We start from the raw sequence: 18,294 nt of genomic DNA, 5'->3' as shown, positions 1-18,294 counted from the left end.
AGGGGATTGATTTTTAATTTTACAGTTTACACCCAAAGATTTTTTTAGCCTCTGCCAAGGAGGTTATGCACTCATCCGTATCTGTTTGTTTGCTTGCTTGCTTGTTTGTTTGTTTGTTTGTTTGTTTGTTTGTTTGTTTGTTTGTTTGTTTGTTGTTTGTCAGCAGGATTACACACAAAGTACTGAACTGATTTTCACCAAACTTGGTGTAGGGATGGGGCAACGGTTAGGGGAGAACCCGTTAAATTTTGGTGCAGATCAAGTGAAAGGGGCAGATCCACAAATTGTTTTTAATCACTTTCCTTAACATTGCAAGATATAGAATTTTCCCGCATTTTTGTCATTTTCTCAGGAAATAATGTATGACTCTAGTTGTAAAAAATCAGACATATTTAAGGCATTGAGATCTATGTCTTTGAACAATTTGGTGCAGATTAAGCTAACAATCCAGATCTGGTGGAGCTACACAGACATTTGTAGGAGTTTCTGCCTTGGCGGAGGTATGTGTTCTACTGAGTGCCCTTCTATTTACCAAATGTTTTTCACTAAATAAAAAATAAATCTGCCTATTGACAGGCCCATGTTCCAGAAATCCTGCTTAATTCCAAAGGGATTACTCCAAAAGGTTTACATACTTCTTCCTCTGTCAGATATAAGAATACCTTCCCTTCTCCACTTGCATGCTCTGTTGAGGCTTGTCCTGCTGCATGCAAAGAAAAAGTATGACATCTCAATCTCAATCTTGAACTGTGCCCCCTTTTAGACCCATTAATACTTGTTTTAAATATACACACTTGTGGGGCACTTACCTTGAACATGGAGGAAAAGCTTGGCATTCAGCAGAAACCTATCTTCAGATGTCAGTGCACTGTTGCTTTTTATTTTATGAAGTTAAAAAATAGGAAACAATTAAACCTTAATTGCGACTTGTACAAAAATTTGGGGACCCTACTAAGTCATTACTTACTTGCTCACTTTTTTCCCCAAACACACCTTACACACCTTTGGTGATTGTTGCACATGAGCTCAGTTTTTACTTCATCTGTCCAAATCACTTTTTTCCAAAACAACTCTGGTTTATCCAGATGTTGCTTTGGAGACTTCAGAAATGGACTGAGATGAGGTCGTAGGTAAAGTTTCCTTCTGATGATTGTTCCATGTAGACGCTTTTTGTGCTTCAATGCTGCACAGTGGATCAGTGCACCACCACTCCTGTTTCAGCTAAACCTTTCTGCAGCTACTTTGCAGTCATATGGGAGTTTTTGCGCTGCCTTTCCGTCCAGCAGATGTGCAGATTTATCTGAAAGTTCTCTTGGTCTTCCAGATCTTGTCTTGACTTCCAGTTCCCCTCAACTGCCATTTCTTAATGACATTTCAGAAAGTGGAAATTTCAAGCTGGAAGTACACTAATACCTTTTGATAGCTTTCCCCTGCTTTTTAGGCTTAATTTGGCTTCATTTTCAGATCCTCAGTCTGTTGTTTAGAGGAGATCATGGTCATTTAGTGTTACCACAAGATTTGAAGAGTCATAGAATTTATCAGCTCTGGAATTGTCATCAGCTGACAATTCCTAATGACAATTCTTGACCTGCTTTAAAAGTCCTAACGACAATTAAGGCCTAATGACTTTGAATTACCTGCATTTATGTATAAATTTGTCTTAAAATATGGTTAGATTTTCATGTAAGTCACAGTGTAGGTTGGAACTTCTAGTGTATTGACATCAACAAAAGCTAATTGGAGTCAGGAGTGAAACAATCAGTGAAACAATATTTGAGGTTTGAGTTAGAGCTACTTTGACTTTAAAAAACACATCAAAAGTCAAAACATTTGAGTTTGCTATTCACATGAAGCATTTGCTGAAGTGACCCATTCCTTGCAAAAAAAAGATCTCACAAGACTTACAGTCAAGAATTGTTAGTTTACATAAAGCTGGAAAGGATTAATCGTAAATCTCAAATAAAATGTACTCTCAAAGAGTTTATAGATCAATCCACAGTTAGACAAACTGTATTCAAATGGAGATGGTGTAGTACTGTGGATACTCTCCCAAGAAGTGGGCACCCAGCACAATGACTCCAAAAGTTCAATCTTGGCTTATCTTGGCTAAAATATTCATCCGGTCGGGTGCATGATTAATGGATTAATACCGGAAGGCTATTGAAGTAGCACTTCTCTCCTCATGAAAGTGATGGTCCGACCATTGAGAATTTGGTCGTAACATATCGACCAACCAGTTGACCGGGAGACTAAAGCCCTAGTAGTTATAAAGCAGACATAAATCTCTTTATGTCCTGGTAGACTTGGTTAAAGTTTGCCAATGGTCGGGCCAACACTTCTTTGCTTATGCTGTTATCCTGAGTGCACTGTGTCCTCGTGATTCTTAAGACTCTTTTCTACAACTTAAATTTTTTATTGATTGTGACTGATGCAACAGATAAGATAAGATGTCCTCTACAAGTACTGTGTAGAGGACATTTATCAACACAGACTAGGAAGAGAAGTACAGAAAACTTGTGCATGAACACACAGGGTCCCGTACAAATAGTCAAATTAATATCATATATATCCTTTTGTTTATTGTCATAACAGATTTGCTTGCTGCAGCTTTATCTTAACCTTAAAGTCAGTGACAGAGATGTCCTCCTGTCTTCCTTGTCCCCTGCAGGCTGCAGCTGGGAAGCTCTCAGTGGACGGGTTGCTGCAGATGTCCAGCTCTGAGCTGCAGGACACAATGAGACGCCTGGGCTCCAACTCAGAGGATTGTTCTCGCCTCACTGCTGCCCTCTCCTGTCTAAAGAGTGCAGATGAAACAGGTGTACCAAGAACACCAGCCGCCCTGCATGATGTGACAGAATTAGTAATAGGAATTGCATAAAGTCCAATAAATAAATATAAACACTTAATTTTTATAAATTATTATGTGATATATTTAACTGCCATCCTTCTATGTTTTACATATTCCATGTTAGAAAAGGCTATTTTCAAATGTGGTTTCTTTTGATAATTGATTTAAAAACAGTACACTCACAGCAGGATTACCAACCATGCAAAAGGCCAGGTTTACTGCGTGTCATTTATAGTGGGATCTTAGTAATTTGATTAATTGAGGATGATTTAAGGAATTAGCACCACCTACGTACAAACAAATATGGCCCTCCAGCAAAAATATTTGGCCAAGCTGAAGTTATCACTTCCACAGTTTGCGTCAACATTTTTACATTGTTTTTCCCAGATCTACTGTAGATAATGATGTGAATATTTATTCAATTACTCTCAAAGTAACTGACATTCAGACATCACAGGGTCAGGGAGCAAATGGTGGAGCCAACGGAGGTCTGTGTACGGTGGCCCCGAGAGCTCAGTGTGTAGTGTACCTTAAAAAAAAAACATGCAAAAACACAAAGGCAAACGAAGGAAACATCTTCATCAATTTGACAACACTCGCACAGCATTTGGAAAGGACACTGCAAAGTGATAAAACACAACCAAATGCAGAGAAGCACTGCAAACATTCTTATTGCATGACTCGAATGTTAAGGTATATTCAATTATTTTGAATTGTCGGCTAATAATTAGCAGAAGGCTAACACTAGGCTTATTATTGCAGCATTATTACAGCAATAATACTTGAATCGTATAATCACAATGTTAGAATGGAAAAAATGGTATCTTTACCATGTCTGTCTGTCTTAGCCTGTTCATCACCTGGAAACTGTTCTGTTGTGGTCTCTGCAACTAGCAGCATTTCTGTATTTGGTTGTGTTTTCCATAGTTGCACCACGTGCACGTTCTGTGCTTTCTTAAGCTGCAGTGCGTTGAGCTTTCAGGGCCACCAAACACCTTTCACATGCTGCTGCCGGGCCAGGCCATATAATTTAAAGACACTACTGATTTTCATTTTCATATGTACGCTGATGACACAACTGGATGTACCCTTTAAACCTGGCGACACGTCTCTTCAGCTTTTTTCCCAGCCTCCAGAGCTGGATGGCACAGAACTTTGTGCAACCAAACGAGTCAAGATCTAAACTATTTTATTTGGGCTACCCTCCCAATTAAAACTTTGTTGTTTCTCATCTAATTTAAAGGAGTCTACGGAGCCCCCAAGGAGTTATGTGGTAGAAAAACATCTTTGTGGGCTGTGCGACAGGATTACTAAATGGAGTGTGTGAATTGGCTAAACGGGCACATGGATTGGTAAACAGAGCACGCGATATTCTTAATCCCTTACTACCCACGGGAGAGTATGAGATCCTTGTGCAGGTGTCCCCTAATTGTGTTACTGTTTTATGTTACTCGGATTCTTTAGTGTACTATGCATATTATATTATAGTGCGTACTATGTTGTTTTTGAAACGCTTGAAAGAAAGTAGTTAGAAACTTAACAGTTGCGGTTAAAGAGAAAGATTTTAAGTTACAATTTATACATTATTGGCATAAGATTGGTTGTATTTTCAAAAGTAACCATCTTGTGTGACAATTTACTGCACTTGCTAATATGTGGCCTTTACTCTTTGACTCTTTCTAGGAGGAGACCTGAGGCCTGACTCAGGCTCTTGCAGTTCTGAGCCCCAACAGGACAGTGATGCCTGCAACCCCCTGCAACCCGCCAGCACCCACAGCCCCTCCATCTCCATATCAGTGGTACCTTGTTCAGATGACCAAAGACCATACATATCAACGGATGAAATGACTGACATCTTCACCCCGGAGCCAAGCACCCCTCCAGCCACCCAACCTTCAAAGACCCGCACTGCCAAGCCCTCCCACACAACACCACCACCTTCTTGCAAACTGCTGCAGCTCCTCCCCAACATTGCGCTGACGAGAAGCAAGAGTCAGGAGTCACAGCTTGGCAACCGCATTGAGGAGCCTGCTACACACAAGTGGGTTTTAGAATTAATACCACTACTACTTCAAGTCTTTATGACTGCATTACAACTTTTTTTTACTGTCTTTGAGTTCCCAAAATGTCATGTTTGCACGCAAGGTATCTCCTTATATAACAGGCTGGTCACCATGTAATTTACTGAGCACATTCATGCTCCCTAGAGGATTAAAACTTTGGATATTAATTGAGCTTATTGCCCTTTCTGTAATACCACCCTTAGAGAACACTACGTGAAGTAAAACTGTCCAAATAACAAAACTGACAGGCTCCAAGGTCAGGGCTCCAACATGTTTTGTAATTCAGCACTCCCATATGTACAAATGAAGGAAGACAAATCAAAAGCATATCTCTTCCTACCTCTGACACTATGGTTTACCTTTTACCACTGACATGACATTCTTTTCTAGCAAATTGTGCTGTGCACCTGAATTGTCACAGTGCCACGGGATGAGGTGGACTGCAGTATCTGAGAACTCACAGTGAGCATTAGTTGCCCCCTGTTTTTGCAGAACCTGTAAGAAGAACAAAGTGCTGGCCGCGATTCAGATCAACGGCTGTGGGAACGGGCCTGAGGACTCATCACTGCGGTCGCCATCGCTGTCTGCCCGAACACCTGGCCCCAACCCAGCCTCAGCCCCATATGTGATGCCTGCTACCCCCACGCTGCTGGACAGTGAGTCCCCATACATATACTAGGCTGGATTCCTGCTCTCATAGTCCTTGTGTGCTTCTCTGATTCTTTGTCATTTTTCCATCATTTCCTGTTATGTTTCTGAAATGTTCCATTTTTATGCTCCTCACAGATGTGACCATACACAGAAGTTCTCCTCAGACAATGAGAAGAGACATTGGCCTGGCTGTAACACACAGGTCAGTTACCATCACCCCTACAGACTCCTACAAAGACTATAAAGGAAAAAGGGACAGTTACTATACATTATGCTGTGGACACTGTGGTTTATGTGTCACATTATTTTTAGTGAGTGTGGGCTGTGTGTAAGGTTACACTTGAAGTGATGTAATAGTCTTTGTTCCTATGTCTGACATTTTATAATGCTAAAGCGTTGGGGAGAGTTAACATAGCTTTTTAGCGGGGGGGTGGCATGATTAAAATGAAAAATGATGGCCATCAACCACAAGACTGGATAGAACCATCAAAGAGTGAGCATGAATAGTTTCATGTTACACTACTCTTGTAGAGTTTAGATTATTGTGACAAACGACTGTTTCCAAATTCAAGAAAAAACCTTAATGCTCAATCATTTCTTCCTTACCGCTGTTCGTTAACTATTTTCTCAGACTTCACAAAGCTTCTTCGGAAACAGAGAAGACATTACACAGCTGTTTACACAGGCTGAGTAGGACCAACCACAACAGTTAATTGACCTTTACGTGTAAAATCTGTGGAGTCCATCTCTCATGTTTTTTTTTCCCACAGATTTAAAATGGCCATTTTTGTCAATAATTTGGGTGACCGGCTGAGATGAACCCACGAGAACAAATTTGCTGTATGTTTGATGGTACTATAAATAGACATCTCCACAATCTGGTGCGGATCTGTGTGGCATCTTTACTATTTTGGAATTTTCCGTCTGATTAGCATTCCACTGTCATTGCTGTGGTTTCCTGTTAACTCCCTGCGACGGTCGAACTGGGACAGACAGCGTGACTCGGAGAGAAGTCAACCCAAAGTCGCACTGAGCCCTCTGATATAAATCACTGTGGAGTCAGTGCATCTGTCTGGAGAGTATGGCATGTTGTGGGAATCCAGGAATTTGAACAATGTAGAGTGCTCAGTCTAACCCACTGTTTATCTAACCAGACAGCGAATGTTTTAATATTAATCTTGCCTCTGCATCTAGCTGATTGACAAGGATTTGGATTGCATTTTATGGCCAGTTTTTTTCCACTGTAAATTCCCTGGTTACATTTCCCTTATCCTAGATGTGACTCAGCCTAAGTCGAGCAGAATTACAGTTTACTGAAACATTCTCTGACCGTCACACGGTGAGTGTCATAAAGGCTACAATACAATATTTGCCCCACTAGCAGCGCAGATGCTGTTATCTGTTCTGTCTGTCTCCACAACTACCGTCCAACAGTTTGTCTTTAAATTTGATATGGAGAGTTAAACCTGCATTGATTGATTGTTTTGGCCACTTAGGGCAGTGGAAAATATGCTGTTAACTCAACACTGACATTATTATTACCATTTAAGCCGATAGGGTGAATGTGACAGCAGACAGATGCTCATTTATACATCTGGCAGTCGCGGAGCAACATTATGAATTATTTGGGCTCATGTTTGTATCCACCTGATAAATGTAAGTCTAATATTGCGAATATGCCTTTAGTTCTGTTTTGGTTTCGACCAGCTTTAAGAGAAAATGTCTGGCTCTTTAACTGTTAATACTCCACTATGTTCACCAGCTAGTTGCCAACTCTGTAGATGTTTGGTGCTGTACAAATATCAGTCGATTACTTTTCTGTCTGTCGACTAATCGATTAATCGTTTCAGTTCTATTGGACTCTCCTTTAGCTTTTTTCATGCTCCACCCTCTAGTGAAACTAGCAACATTTTACACAACATGTTGAAAACTGTACGTATGTCCTGATCACATTTTTGTCCAGGTTCTGTTACCTCATCCAGATCCAGTATTTCTATACTCATCAAGCACTTCATTAGGAACACCTGTACACCTGCTTATTCAGGCCACAATTTACACATCTTCTAATGGCTACTTCCAGCAGGATAATGCACCATGTCACAAAGCAAAGGTTGTCTCAAACTGGTTTCATGAACATGAGAGTGAGTTCAGTGGACTTTAGTGGCCTCCCCAGTCACCAGATCTGAACCCAATGGAACACCTTTGGGATGTGGTGGAACAGGAGATTGTGAATGTGCAGCTGACAAATCTGCAGAAATGATGTGATGTGATCATGTAAACATGGACCAGAATCTCAAAGGAATGTTTCCAACATTTAGTGGAATCTGGGCCTCGAAGAACTGAGTCTGTCTTGAGAGCAGAGGGAGGCCCTCCCCAGTGTTAGTATGGTGTTCCTAACAAAGTGCTCAGTGAGTGTATGCTCCTACAAAATACACACATACTTGACCTGCTGTCATTTGTGTAATCTCTTCGCAGAAGAGTGTCAATGTTGATCTGTGTGACAGGAGATTTTGGAAGTTCTGTCTTCATCCATGAACAGCAGTACAGCAGCACTGGGTCCCGATTGGTGTACCTGAGAAATGTTACTCGAACTAAGACAGTTTTTCTTTATAAAACCCCCAATGTCTTGTTCGTTGACACTTACTGTCATTAATTGAAGGTAATGGGTGCTGCTGTGTGGCTCTTTGCTATGCTCCTTCACAACACTGGACTCAAGAATAGATTTCATTGTTTTAGCAGAGCACAATAGGACATTTTGACAGGTAGTTTAGCGAGACAGCAGAGGTTACATTAAACAAAGGTAATTGGTCTTTATATAGCTTCTGTAGTGCCATGATCAATTCCAATCTTTAAGATCGGCTCATGACATCCCTACATAACTGAAGGGCCAGATTTTAAGTAGAATTGCAGAGCATATTTGATGGGAAAACACTTTAACACTTTTCACTCACAGTTTTATTTGATATAAAAAAATAAAAAAAACATACATGGAATTCAAATGCCAGTGAAAGATAAATAATCAATTGATAATTCAATCCAAATTAGATTCAAGCAATAATAACTTGATGAGCAAAATATGAGCCAACCATTGTCAGCGATCAATCTTCAAAATAGCAACTAATAATGAACAGACTTAATATATGAAAACATTGGATTATGAAAGATACTAAAGCAAACAATCATAAACCACTAAGAATATCAAAGCCCACAGTCAACCACGAAAAGGATAAAAATGTTTAAAAAGTATAATGTAATGAGGAATAAATGTTTTTGAATCAATTAAAAATGCAATCAAACAAATAATCCAGATGACACTCAATGCTTAAATCAATTTGAAAAACAATCTCAAATCAGTCACAATGTATGAAGAAAAGGGACAATATCACATTAAATGTCTACCACTAAAATCACCGAATTATGTTGTTCAGATCATCATCAAACAAACAAAACATTCATCAACCAAGGTAGAACAGACAAGGTATGTTCATTAGCAGGTTAAAAGCATGAAATACAACTACATTTTCAGAGCAGATGTCAAGCAAGGAGAAAAGTAAAAGACAGTCTCGAACCAATCTTGAACAGACAGTTTCCCCCAGCAGTCATCAAGAAGCCTCCAAATATCAAAATGCTTGACTTTTTATAGGTCTTTTATTTTCAGACCTGTGTATGTGACTGAACCCCCCGGCCCCGCACGCCAAAACTCTGCATTATCAAACGTAGACCTTTCTGCTCAGGAACTAAACCTCTGAAACCCCCCTTATGGCATCTCCACATTGAGCTGTCTTCTTTGGGGTTTCCAGAGATGCATGTCTCTTCAGGTGATACTGTAGCTTGGTCATGGGAATTTAGAGAACCGGAGTTCTCAGAAGCTACCAAAACACACGTCTTGTCTGAGATAAAAAAGGCCATAGTCTATAATTCGTCAGCACTTGAGCTCTGCGCCCATAGATAGCTAAATCATCAGTATGTTGTTTGGTCCTTTCTGGGTTGTGTTAAACATCACAGCCTATAGGGATCACTAGTGGGTCTTTACACTTTCAGTCTTCTATGTAAAGAACATTATTTTGATGATTCATTTAATGCCATCGCAGGGTCGAAATTAAACATTAGCCGAAAAAGAATGGCCAATGGGTTTTAGGTGGATTTACTCTGCCCCAGATCTCTGGTCTTGCTCACGTCTTAACTTCATTTCTTACGTTCTTTAACCTGCATCCCGTGTTAGAAGATAGTGTCATCATGATGTAGAAATGTCTTTTCTTTCTTTCTCTGTCCTCTGTAGGTTCTCAACCAAGTCCTGGCTCTCCCAGATGTGCAAAGTATGTCACAAGAGCATGATGTTTGGTGTAAAGTGCAAGCACTGCAAGTAAGAGACAACAATGTAACCTCCGCCACTCTGTTTGATTATAGTAGGACTTGTCATGGTTTCATTAGTGCATGTCATATCCATCTGTTCACAGGTTAAAGTGCCACAACAAATGTACCAAAGATGCTCCCTCATGTCGGATATCATTTCTCACATGTAAGCAACATTCATTTCTTTTTTTAAAATAATATTTTCATGGATTTGTCGTAACATTTATGTTAATGTGTGTCAGCTCATAACATCTCAAGGAGGTAATGGGTGCACTGAGGAAGTCATTAATGTCTGTAGACTAATCATTCAGATGATTTATGCGTAGTTTGATGTATACTTGTTCATTAAAGTTCTTAAAAGGAAAAAAAAAAGAGTTATGTGTACTGCTCTCTAGCAACTACGTCTAGTATTAAATATTCATTTCATCACTGACAAATTTGATGAAATATATTCCTCAACGACCTTTTTTTTCCACGACAAAGACGAGACGAGAGCAGAGGGAGGCCCTACCCAGTATTAATGTGGTGTTCCTAGTAATGTATATTAATCAATCCGGTTACAATACAATCCACTCACTGCCTCACACCAAATTCCTATAACAGCTAAATGTGTGTATCTGTGATGTGAGAATACAGTCAGAGAAAGAAAAAGCATTCGGCCTGGTCACGGTTCAGTTGTAGAGTCCTGGCGCAACGCGGGGCATGTTGATTAGCTGCTTACAGCTCTGTCAGCTGAAGAGTCAGTCACACCGAGGCCGTACCAGTGTCTGGCTCAGAAGTAGTCTAGCCGACTCTGCTGACAACTAACATCGGACCTATGAGTGTTGAAGCAGCAAACAGCAACCAGTTGCGCTGCTCTTAGTTTCCATCGCTCCTCTTCATTTCCATCACGGTTAGTTTCGTAGTTAAGTCATTTTGAGACAAGACCTGGTTCATAGTTAAAGTTTATAGCCTGCCGTGCTGTTGTCCTGTGTTGCAATGGCACGGCTAAAAAAAAAAATGCAGTCATTCAACTGACATAATGAGAGCTGACATGAGGACTTCACCACCTATGATTTGAATCATTGGCATTTAGGGTGCAGCCCTACTTTCTCTTATGAAACCCTGTCCTTGTGTTTCCCTGGGCGCTGTTTCTGTGCTGAGCTCTTTCTTGTCTGGCTCTTCAGTTCAACAGCTCTATGCTTCATATAAACTTTGCAATGTATGTTTGTACAAAATGCGGACTGTGGATTTTGTAATGGGCAGTACAGTGCTATGATGGATGGTTGCAGCAAGCAAAACTTGTTTCAGTGTGTATGTGGGCACCTGCCCGTTGTTTTAGGAAAGCCCTGAAAAGCTTTGAATTTATCCTTTATTATTCAGTGTGCTGTAAAATTAGCCAATGTTTTAATCTGACTTGTAGTGCCAAGGATGCGCAGGGCAGAATCAGTGCCATCAGATATCAATAATCGGATTGATCACAAAGCGGAGATCCCTCTGCAGTATGACACTTTACCAAAGGCAATAACCAAAAGGGTAAGTACAGCTTTCTTCACTATTATATGTTTGGAGCTTGGCTCTGGTCTGCTGTAGCTGTTTTTATTCTCAAGGTGATAGTTTAGGTAAAGATTAGAGATGTAGAAAAGAGTCAAGGTTAGTGCACAGGAAATAAATGATGTACATGGAAAGTCTTTACTATATAATGATAGAATTTTTGTGTGTGTGCGCGCTCATGCACGTGTTAACAGGAGCCTCCCCCCAATTTAAACCAGCTGGATTCCAGCAGCAACCCATCATCAGCCACCTCCTCCACGCCCTCCTCCCCAGCACATTTCCAGCAGAGTAACCCCCCAAGTGTCAGCACCACGCCCCCGCCCAACTCTTCACCTCGGGGCTCCCGCGACAACCGCTTCAACTTCCCAGGTCAGCAGCCCGTCACTGGCATCGCTCGCATACGGTACAAAGAAGGCCTCGTGTCATGTTAGCCGGGGTTCCGACAAGGCGGTTTCTTCACAGCTCAGTTCAGGCTGAGGCAGCCCACAGAGGAGATGTTGTTAAAATACCATTATAGTATTGGGTATCACTTGAAGGACGTTTCTAATATTTAGTCTACTCTCACTGAGATAAATGAGGTGGACATTTATCAGGAGCACCTCTCTTAATAATGCAGTAAAATTTAGCAGCGGCACAAACTTCAGCTCCCAAAATGATCATAAAGTGGAATCAACAATTTCTCAAAAACAGTTTCAACAAAAACTGAACATTACAACCTTCATGAAGGGAGGACTCGATGCAGGCCGCTGGATTAGTCCGCAGGACTTTTAGCAAGGGGAACGTAGTAAACTGACAACTGTGCGTTAACATATTTGCAGTTTGGCACTAAATTTTTTAAAATGTTGCTTGTCACAATACACATGTTGAATTTGGTTTTATGCTGTGATGCTTATTCTCTTCCTTTAAAAAAAATGACACAACTGAACCCAGAAAGGCAAACAGAGGACATGTTTCATCTGGAGACACGATGATATAGAGCTAACGTAAAAATGTGAGCTTAAGATAAAGAGAAATTGGAAGGAGGACTGACAGGGAGAGACATTTTTTTCTCTTAATCTGTCTCTTTTGAGTCGTCCACCATTTCAGTCTGACTGTGACAATTGTTTTGGATGAATAAGCACGTAAAGAAAATGACTAAATTGGGAATAGAAAGACTCTTAGCTGGCTACAAAATGTATTAAAAAAACCTGACATCTGTCAATGGGGCGTTGCTAAGTACTGACTTTGCAGGGTGCCCGACCTTTTACCCATACCAGAACTGCTGTTTAATTCAACAAGTAAAAGTGCATTAACATTTGAAAAGAGGCTCATTTTGGATGTATTTTTTGCTGCAGGTGTTGTATTTCCTTCTTTTCCCCTCAAAAGTTTAAGTTTTCAAAAGATTTCAACATCCTTTGTTCTGAAATCATAAAGAAATAGTACAGTATTTATGTAGCATTTTTGAATGATGAGAATTACTCTTGTATCAAGTGCAGTATTCTGAAGCTGTATTTTCCAACAGATGTTCCTGCTTCCACATATACTGCTGGTCAACCTTCTGGCAGCTACTATGATTCTGGGTAAGACACAACCACACCGGTACAGAGACCCAGTGAAAGACCTCCATGTTATGCAGTAGGCACTAGTGCAATGTCGGCTGATATTAGCTCATCACAGATATATGTTTTGTATGTGTCAGCTGATAAGTAGCAAGAAACGTCAGCACAGAAATTTCAAAGACGCTCATTTAGAAATGGTGTCCGTTACATAGTCTGTCCACCAGAGGGCACTGACAAGTTTATTTTTACACTGAAATTTCCTGTTTACCACATCTCTTAGACACAATTGTGAAACCCAAATGTCAAGGATCCTTGATGTTAAAAAGCAAATCTGCCAATTGATCCTTATCAGAATTTTTAAACTCTTAAATATCAGTATCAAAAGTACATTAATGTATATATAATATATAGTAATGTAAAAATGTTTTGTTTGGTATGTTTTGTTGTTGAAAAAAAAAATCTTCCAATACATGACTATCCAACTTTTTGGCAAGAAAAGTAAGTGAAACCTTTGGAACGACCTGGTTTTCTGCATTAATTCGTCATAAAATGTGATCTGATCTTCTTCTAAGTCACAAGTACCAACAAAAAAATGTGCTTAAGCTGATAACACACAAACAGTTGTAATCTTTCCTGTCTTTATTGAACCCACCCATTAAGCCTTCACAGTGCTGGTGGAAAGCAGTGAAACCCTTGGGTTTAAAAACTGGTCGAACCTCCTTTGGCAGATATAATAAAAGCTGCTTCAGCTCAGCCATATTCTCAGGATGTCTGGTGTGAATGTCTCTCTGAGCTCATTCCACAGCATCTCTATGGGGTTAAGGTCTGTGATCTGACTGGGCCACTTCAAAATGCAGATTTTCTATATTTGAAGTCATTCTGTAGTAGATGTACTTCAGTGTTTAGCTTCATTGACTGAGCTTCGGCGGGCGAACATCCACCCTGACATTATCCTGTAAGACACTGTGATAAACTTGGGAATTCATTTTCCCTTCAATGATGCCGAGCTGTCCGTGGCCCAGAGGCAGCAAAGCAGCAAATCATGCTGCTCCCTCCACCGTACGTCACCTTAGGGATGATGTTTTCATGTCGGTATGCAGTGACCTTTTTACGCTTCGGTACTGCATGTTCTTCCTAAACAATTCAACCTTAGTTTCATCAGTCCACAAAACATTTTCCCAGTTTTATTGAGGACTGTCAGTGTGCTCTTGGCAAACTCCAGGTGTGCAGCCACTTAGACACCATCGTTCATGCAATCATGTACCAATGTTTTGCAACGGGTAGATTCACGAACACAGATTTTAACCAGCTATTAACAGCCTTTAGCTGTTAGGCTGGGGTTTGTTTGTTTTTTTTCCTCATTAATCATTCTGCATTGTGCCTTTGGAGTCGTCTTAGCTGGGCGCCCACCTCTAGGGAGAGTAGCCACAGAACTAAATCATCTCCATTAATCAGAGTGTGGACTGATGAATATCTAAACTCTTTGAGATGACTTTGTAACCCTTCCCAGCTTTGCGCAAATCAACAACTCTTGACTGGAAACAGCAAACTTTTCGAAATTAAAGTAGCTCTGGCTCGTTGATTGGACTCGGGGTTTAAAGCTTTTATTGTGTCGCTCCTTAACCGAGGAATTCATGTACTTTTTCCAACCTACATTATGAATGTTTGAAGGATGTATTCAAAATGGACAAAAATAATGCAGTGATTTCTGTGTTATTTGTTAAAATAGATTGTGTGTATTGTACCTTAGATGAAGAGCGTGTTTTAATTTTTCCAGAAGGGTTCAGTTACGTTTTCTTGCCAATGCATGTGTATTAACCTCAAAATCCTGCAGCGTATCAGTCAGGCTAATATGTACTGTGTATGAGTTTAGTAGCCCTAAATATAATAGTTTTGTCGGCTGCTCATTCTTGTGGTTTTGCTGTCAGAGTGTCACAGGTGGCCCACACTGAGACGCAGCTACCTGCCACAGAAAAAGGGAGGGTGAGTTCTAACAGTCACACACAGCGTCACCAAAAAGAAGAAGTGAAAACCAAACTAATTTGCTTGCTTTGTCACACAAATCTCATTTGTGTGTTTTATTTATAGAAATCGTGTGCTTATGTGGTTTACATGTCCTGCCAATAGACTGTTATGGGGAATATTTTTTTCTGAGCAAGGCTGGATTACCACTCTGTAAAGTGGGAAATAGCCCCAGGGGAAGTAAATAACAGCCAAAGCGACCTTCCCTATGGCTAAGAAGTCTTGATGCATATAATGCATATCTGGACTCCATTGTAGAACTGGAAAAACCCATTAGCGATGTTCCTGATTAGCCAATTGTGCTACATATGTATGAACTTTAAACAGTGCTGTCCAACTTCAAATTAGCAATTACTTAAACAATTCACTGTCCATGTTCTTTTCTCTAATTCTGCCATTGGTCCTAGGAGGAGGGGGCAGACTACCCAGCTGAGGATGGGGAAGCAGTTGACCAGTGCAGCAGTAAAAAGAGCTTTCACACTGAGGAGTGTGATGAGGATGGGCTCGAGGACCTGCCTTCTTCCATATGCCGTCGTGGGGCTGCAGGCCGTTGGAAGGGCCACATCTCTCGTAAAGCCAGCCAGACCAGCGTCTACCTACAGGAGTGGGACATCCCATATGAACAGCTGCAGCTGGGAGAGCTTATCGGCAAGGTGAAGATGGCGACGTAATATAGACATACAAAATCTTGATATAAAAACATAACATATCAACAGCTGGGTCCAACGCAGCGGACACATTTGACTTTGTGGCTTTCCAGGGTCGCTGGGGGAAGGTGCATAAGGGTCGCTGGCACGGGGAGGTGGCCATTCGCCTGCTGGAGATTGACGGCAACAACCAGGATCACCTGAAGCTCTTCAAGAAGGAGGTGATGAACTACAGGCAGACCAGGCACGAGAATGTAGTCCTATTCATGGGCGCCTGCATGGCTCCGCCCCACCTCGCTATCATCACCAGGTACAGCTGCATGACTCGTCAGATAAAAACCTCGGGCATAAACATACATCGTGACATATACTGTATAAACCTGGTATTACGTGTGATATGTTGTAACAGTAATTAGTAACAGTATCTCATGTGTTTTCTCTGCAGTTTCTGTAAAGGTTGGACTCTGTACTCTGTTGTAAGAGAAAGAGGTCACATGCTAGACATCAATAAAACCAGACAGATTGCACAAGAGATAGTAAAGGTAAGCAACCCTGTCAAGCTGTGTGAGATAGATAGAATCAACAAAAAACAATTATAAACAATCATTTTAGTATCAATATATGAGGATATCTGATACCTGTATCTGTGCAGACATTTGTGTAAAAGCATAATAATATTCTCTCACCTTTCAGCTTTGAGTGGCTCCCGTCTTTCTTATTTTTTTCAAATTTCAACGATCTTTATCATCATGTTTGACTGTGTTATTTGTCGTTGTTAAAAAACACATATAGGCCAATCTGTCCTTATCAGATTTTTTTGAACCTTTAAATATCAATATCAAAAATCCAGTATTGGTCAGGCTTTTATGTAAATAGCATACATACATAAATAAATAACAGTATATTGGAATGACTTTTTGTCTTGTAGACAAAAAAAATCAATATACAGTAACCGGGTATCTTTATTTCATCATAATTTGATTCTTTTATTAAAAGGAATCAAGTTACACACATACACACACACACACACACACACACACACACCACCACCACCACCACTGCCACTACTTTGAAAGACTATTAATGATATTAATAGAAAGGTGTTGCCTCAGGTAGAACTCATCATCCACCCTTGATCTTCAACAAGTCCATCTCTTTCACAGGGCATGGGCTATCTTCATGCCAAAGGCATCATCCACAAGGACCTGAAGTCTAAGAACGTGTTCTATGACACAAACAAGGTGGTCATTACTGACTTTGGCCTGTTTGGGATGTCTGGAGTGGTACAAGAAGGCAGGTGGGAATGAAATAAAGGAATAGTGTAAAAAATACAACCGTATCTCTGGTGAGCCACAGTTGTCGTCTTCAGTAGTGCTCTGTTTAATGTGTGTGTGCTTGTGTGTGTGTGTGTTCTTAGACGAAAAAACGTGTTGCGGATACCCCAGGGCTGGATCTGCTACCTGGCTCCAGAGATTGTTCGAAAGATGAGCCCAGAGGTTGATGAGGACCAGCTGCCTTTCTCCAAAGCTGCTGATGTTTATGCTTTTGGGTATTGATTGATATTGATTACACTTAAACCTCCTGCTCAGGTTAACAATCAATTCATGCTATATTTTACATGTAAAGGTAAAATTGAAAATATACTGTAGTTTAAATTAACAAAGATTGAAAGCAGTATTCCATGGGTTCTTTTACCTTGACTTTGTTTTTATTCTTTGTTTTTGATGCTTAGCAATTATTTCTTTGTCAGTTTTTCTGTTGGTGAAGTTAGAATCCCCCACAGTCAAATCAAGTATGCACACATTTTTTAAAGTGTTACTTCCACGTGCTCCATACATAATTTGGCGTTTATGCTTAGACTCCCTCGACATGGACAGTTATGCAGTGTCGAAGAATCTACCGTCACCAGTTTTCCCGATCTGATTTTTGTGTTTGTGTCATTTTCAGCACAGTCTGGTATGAGCTGCAGGTCGGAGACTGGCCAATCACCAACCAACCCGTGGAAGCTAAAATCTGGCTAGTGGGCAGCAACGAGGGCATTAAGAAGGTGCTGGCAGATGCCAACCTGGGCAAGGAGGTCACGGTACGTCTGTTACATAGATGGGACACGAACACGGCTGCGGCAGCACCCGTGGGGACTAAAGCAAGGGAGGGATTAAACCTAATCCTAATTTGGTCAGCAGGAAGGGAGCTGCGATGGTACTAGCCAAGAGAAAAACCACAGCGCTGTATAATATACTTGTCTGCGAGCCTTAATGTCTGTGATTTTCAAAATCACAACCACAGCACACGACAATACTGGAAAGCAACTTCTTTTGAGTTAAAAAAAAAAACCGAACAATTCGTGTTTTCGAGAGAGAATTTAGTCATTTCTGAATAGATTTCTAAAAGGAGACATCGAGGGTGAATATGTTAGCACTTCACTTTATGGATTCATACTGTTTCTAATAATTTTCTAATAATGCTTTTCTATAATATTTGGTACTGATTATTATTATATTGAAATTATTCATTTAATCATTTATAGTGTTGAATTGCATGCTTTTCATGTTCAGCCGACCTACTGCACTTTGATATATCTAATGTGTCGACCCGCACATTGATTCATGGAAAAGCCAGTGAAAGCAGCCTGTGTCATG

At 40.5% G+C, this 18,294-nt stretch overlaps 1 protein-coding gene across 5 annotated transcripts in view; it reads left to right on the top strand.

Annotated features, from left to right (window-relative positions):
• The window catches only part of LOC120792328 (kinase suppressor of Ras 1-like), a 61,202-nt gene that overhangs the window by 37,559 nt on the left and 5,349 nt on the right, over nucleotides 1-18,294 (top strand). For all 5 annotated transcript variants that reach the window (XM_040131440.1, XM_040131444.1, XM_040131445.1 and 2 more), the window contains 16 exons: nucleotides 2,669-2,816; nucleotides 4,532-4,889; nucleotides 5,404-5,567; nucleotides 5,698-5,764; nucleotides 9,842-9,925; nucleotides 10,020-10,081; nucleotides 11,318-11,430; nucleotides 11,643-11,817; nucleotides 12,950-13,007; nucleotides 14,915-14,969; nucleotides 15,416-15,661; nucleotides 15,769-15,965; nucleotides 16,101-16,197; nucleotides 16,819-16,952; nucleotides 17,073-17,204; nucleotides 17,603-17,738. In XM_040131440.1, the coding sequence (XP_039987374.1) occupies nucleotides 2,669-2,816; nucleotides 4,532-4,889; nucleotides 5,404-5,567; nucleotides 5,698-5,764; nucleotides 9,842-9,925; nucleotides 10,020-10,081; nucleotides 11,318-11,430; nucleotides 11,643-11,817; nucleotides 12,950-13,007; nucleotides 14,915-14,969; nucleotides 15,416-15,661; nucleotides 15,769-15,965; nucleotides 16,101-16,197; nucleotides 16,819-16,952; nucleotides 17,073-17,204; nucleotides 17,603-17,738 (2,226 nt within the window). The remainder of the gene's footprint in view (nucleotides 1-2,668; nucleotides 2,817-4,531; nucleotides 4,890-5,403; nucleotides 5,568-5,697; nucleotides 5,765-9,841; nucleotides 9,926-10,019; nucleotides 10,082-11,317; nucleotides 11,431-11,642; nucleotides 11,818-12,949; nucleotides 13,008-14,914; nucleotides 14,970-15,415; nucleotides 15,662-15,768; nucleotides 15,966-16,100; nucleotides 16,198-16,818; nucleotides 16,953-17,072; nucleotides 17,205-17,602; nucleotides 17,739-18,294) is intronic.

This window comes from Xiphias gladius, chromosome 7 (assembly GCF_016859285.1).
Source record: "Xiphias gladius isolate SHS-SW01 ecotype Sanya breed wild chromosome 7, ASM1685928v1, whole genome shotgun sequence".
In the NCBI taxonomy this organism is placed as follows: domain Eukaryota; kingdom Metazoa; phylum Chordata; class Actinopteri; order Istiophoriformes; family Xiphiidae; genus Xiphias; species Xiphias gladius.
Note: the sequence above shows the minus strand (reverse complement) of the source record. Positions and strands in the feature narration are given on the sequence as shown.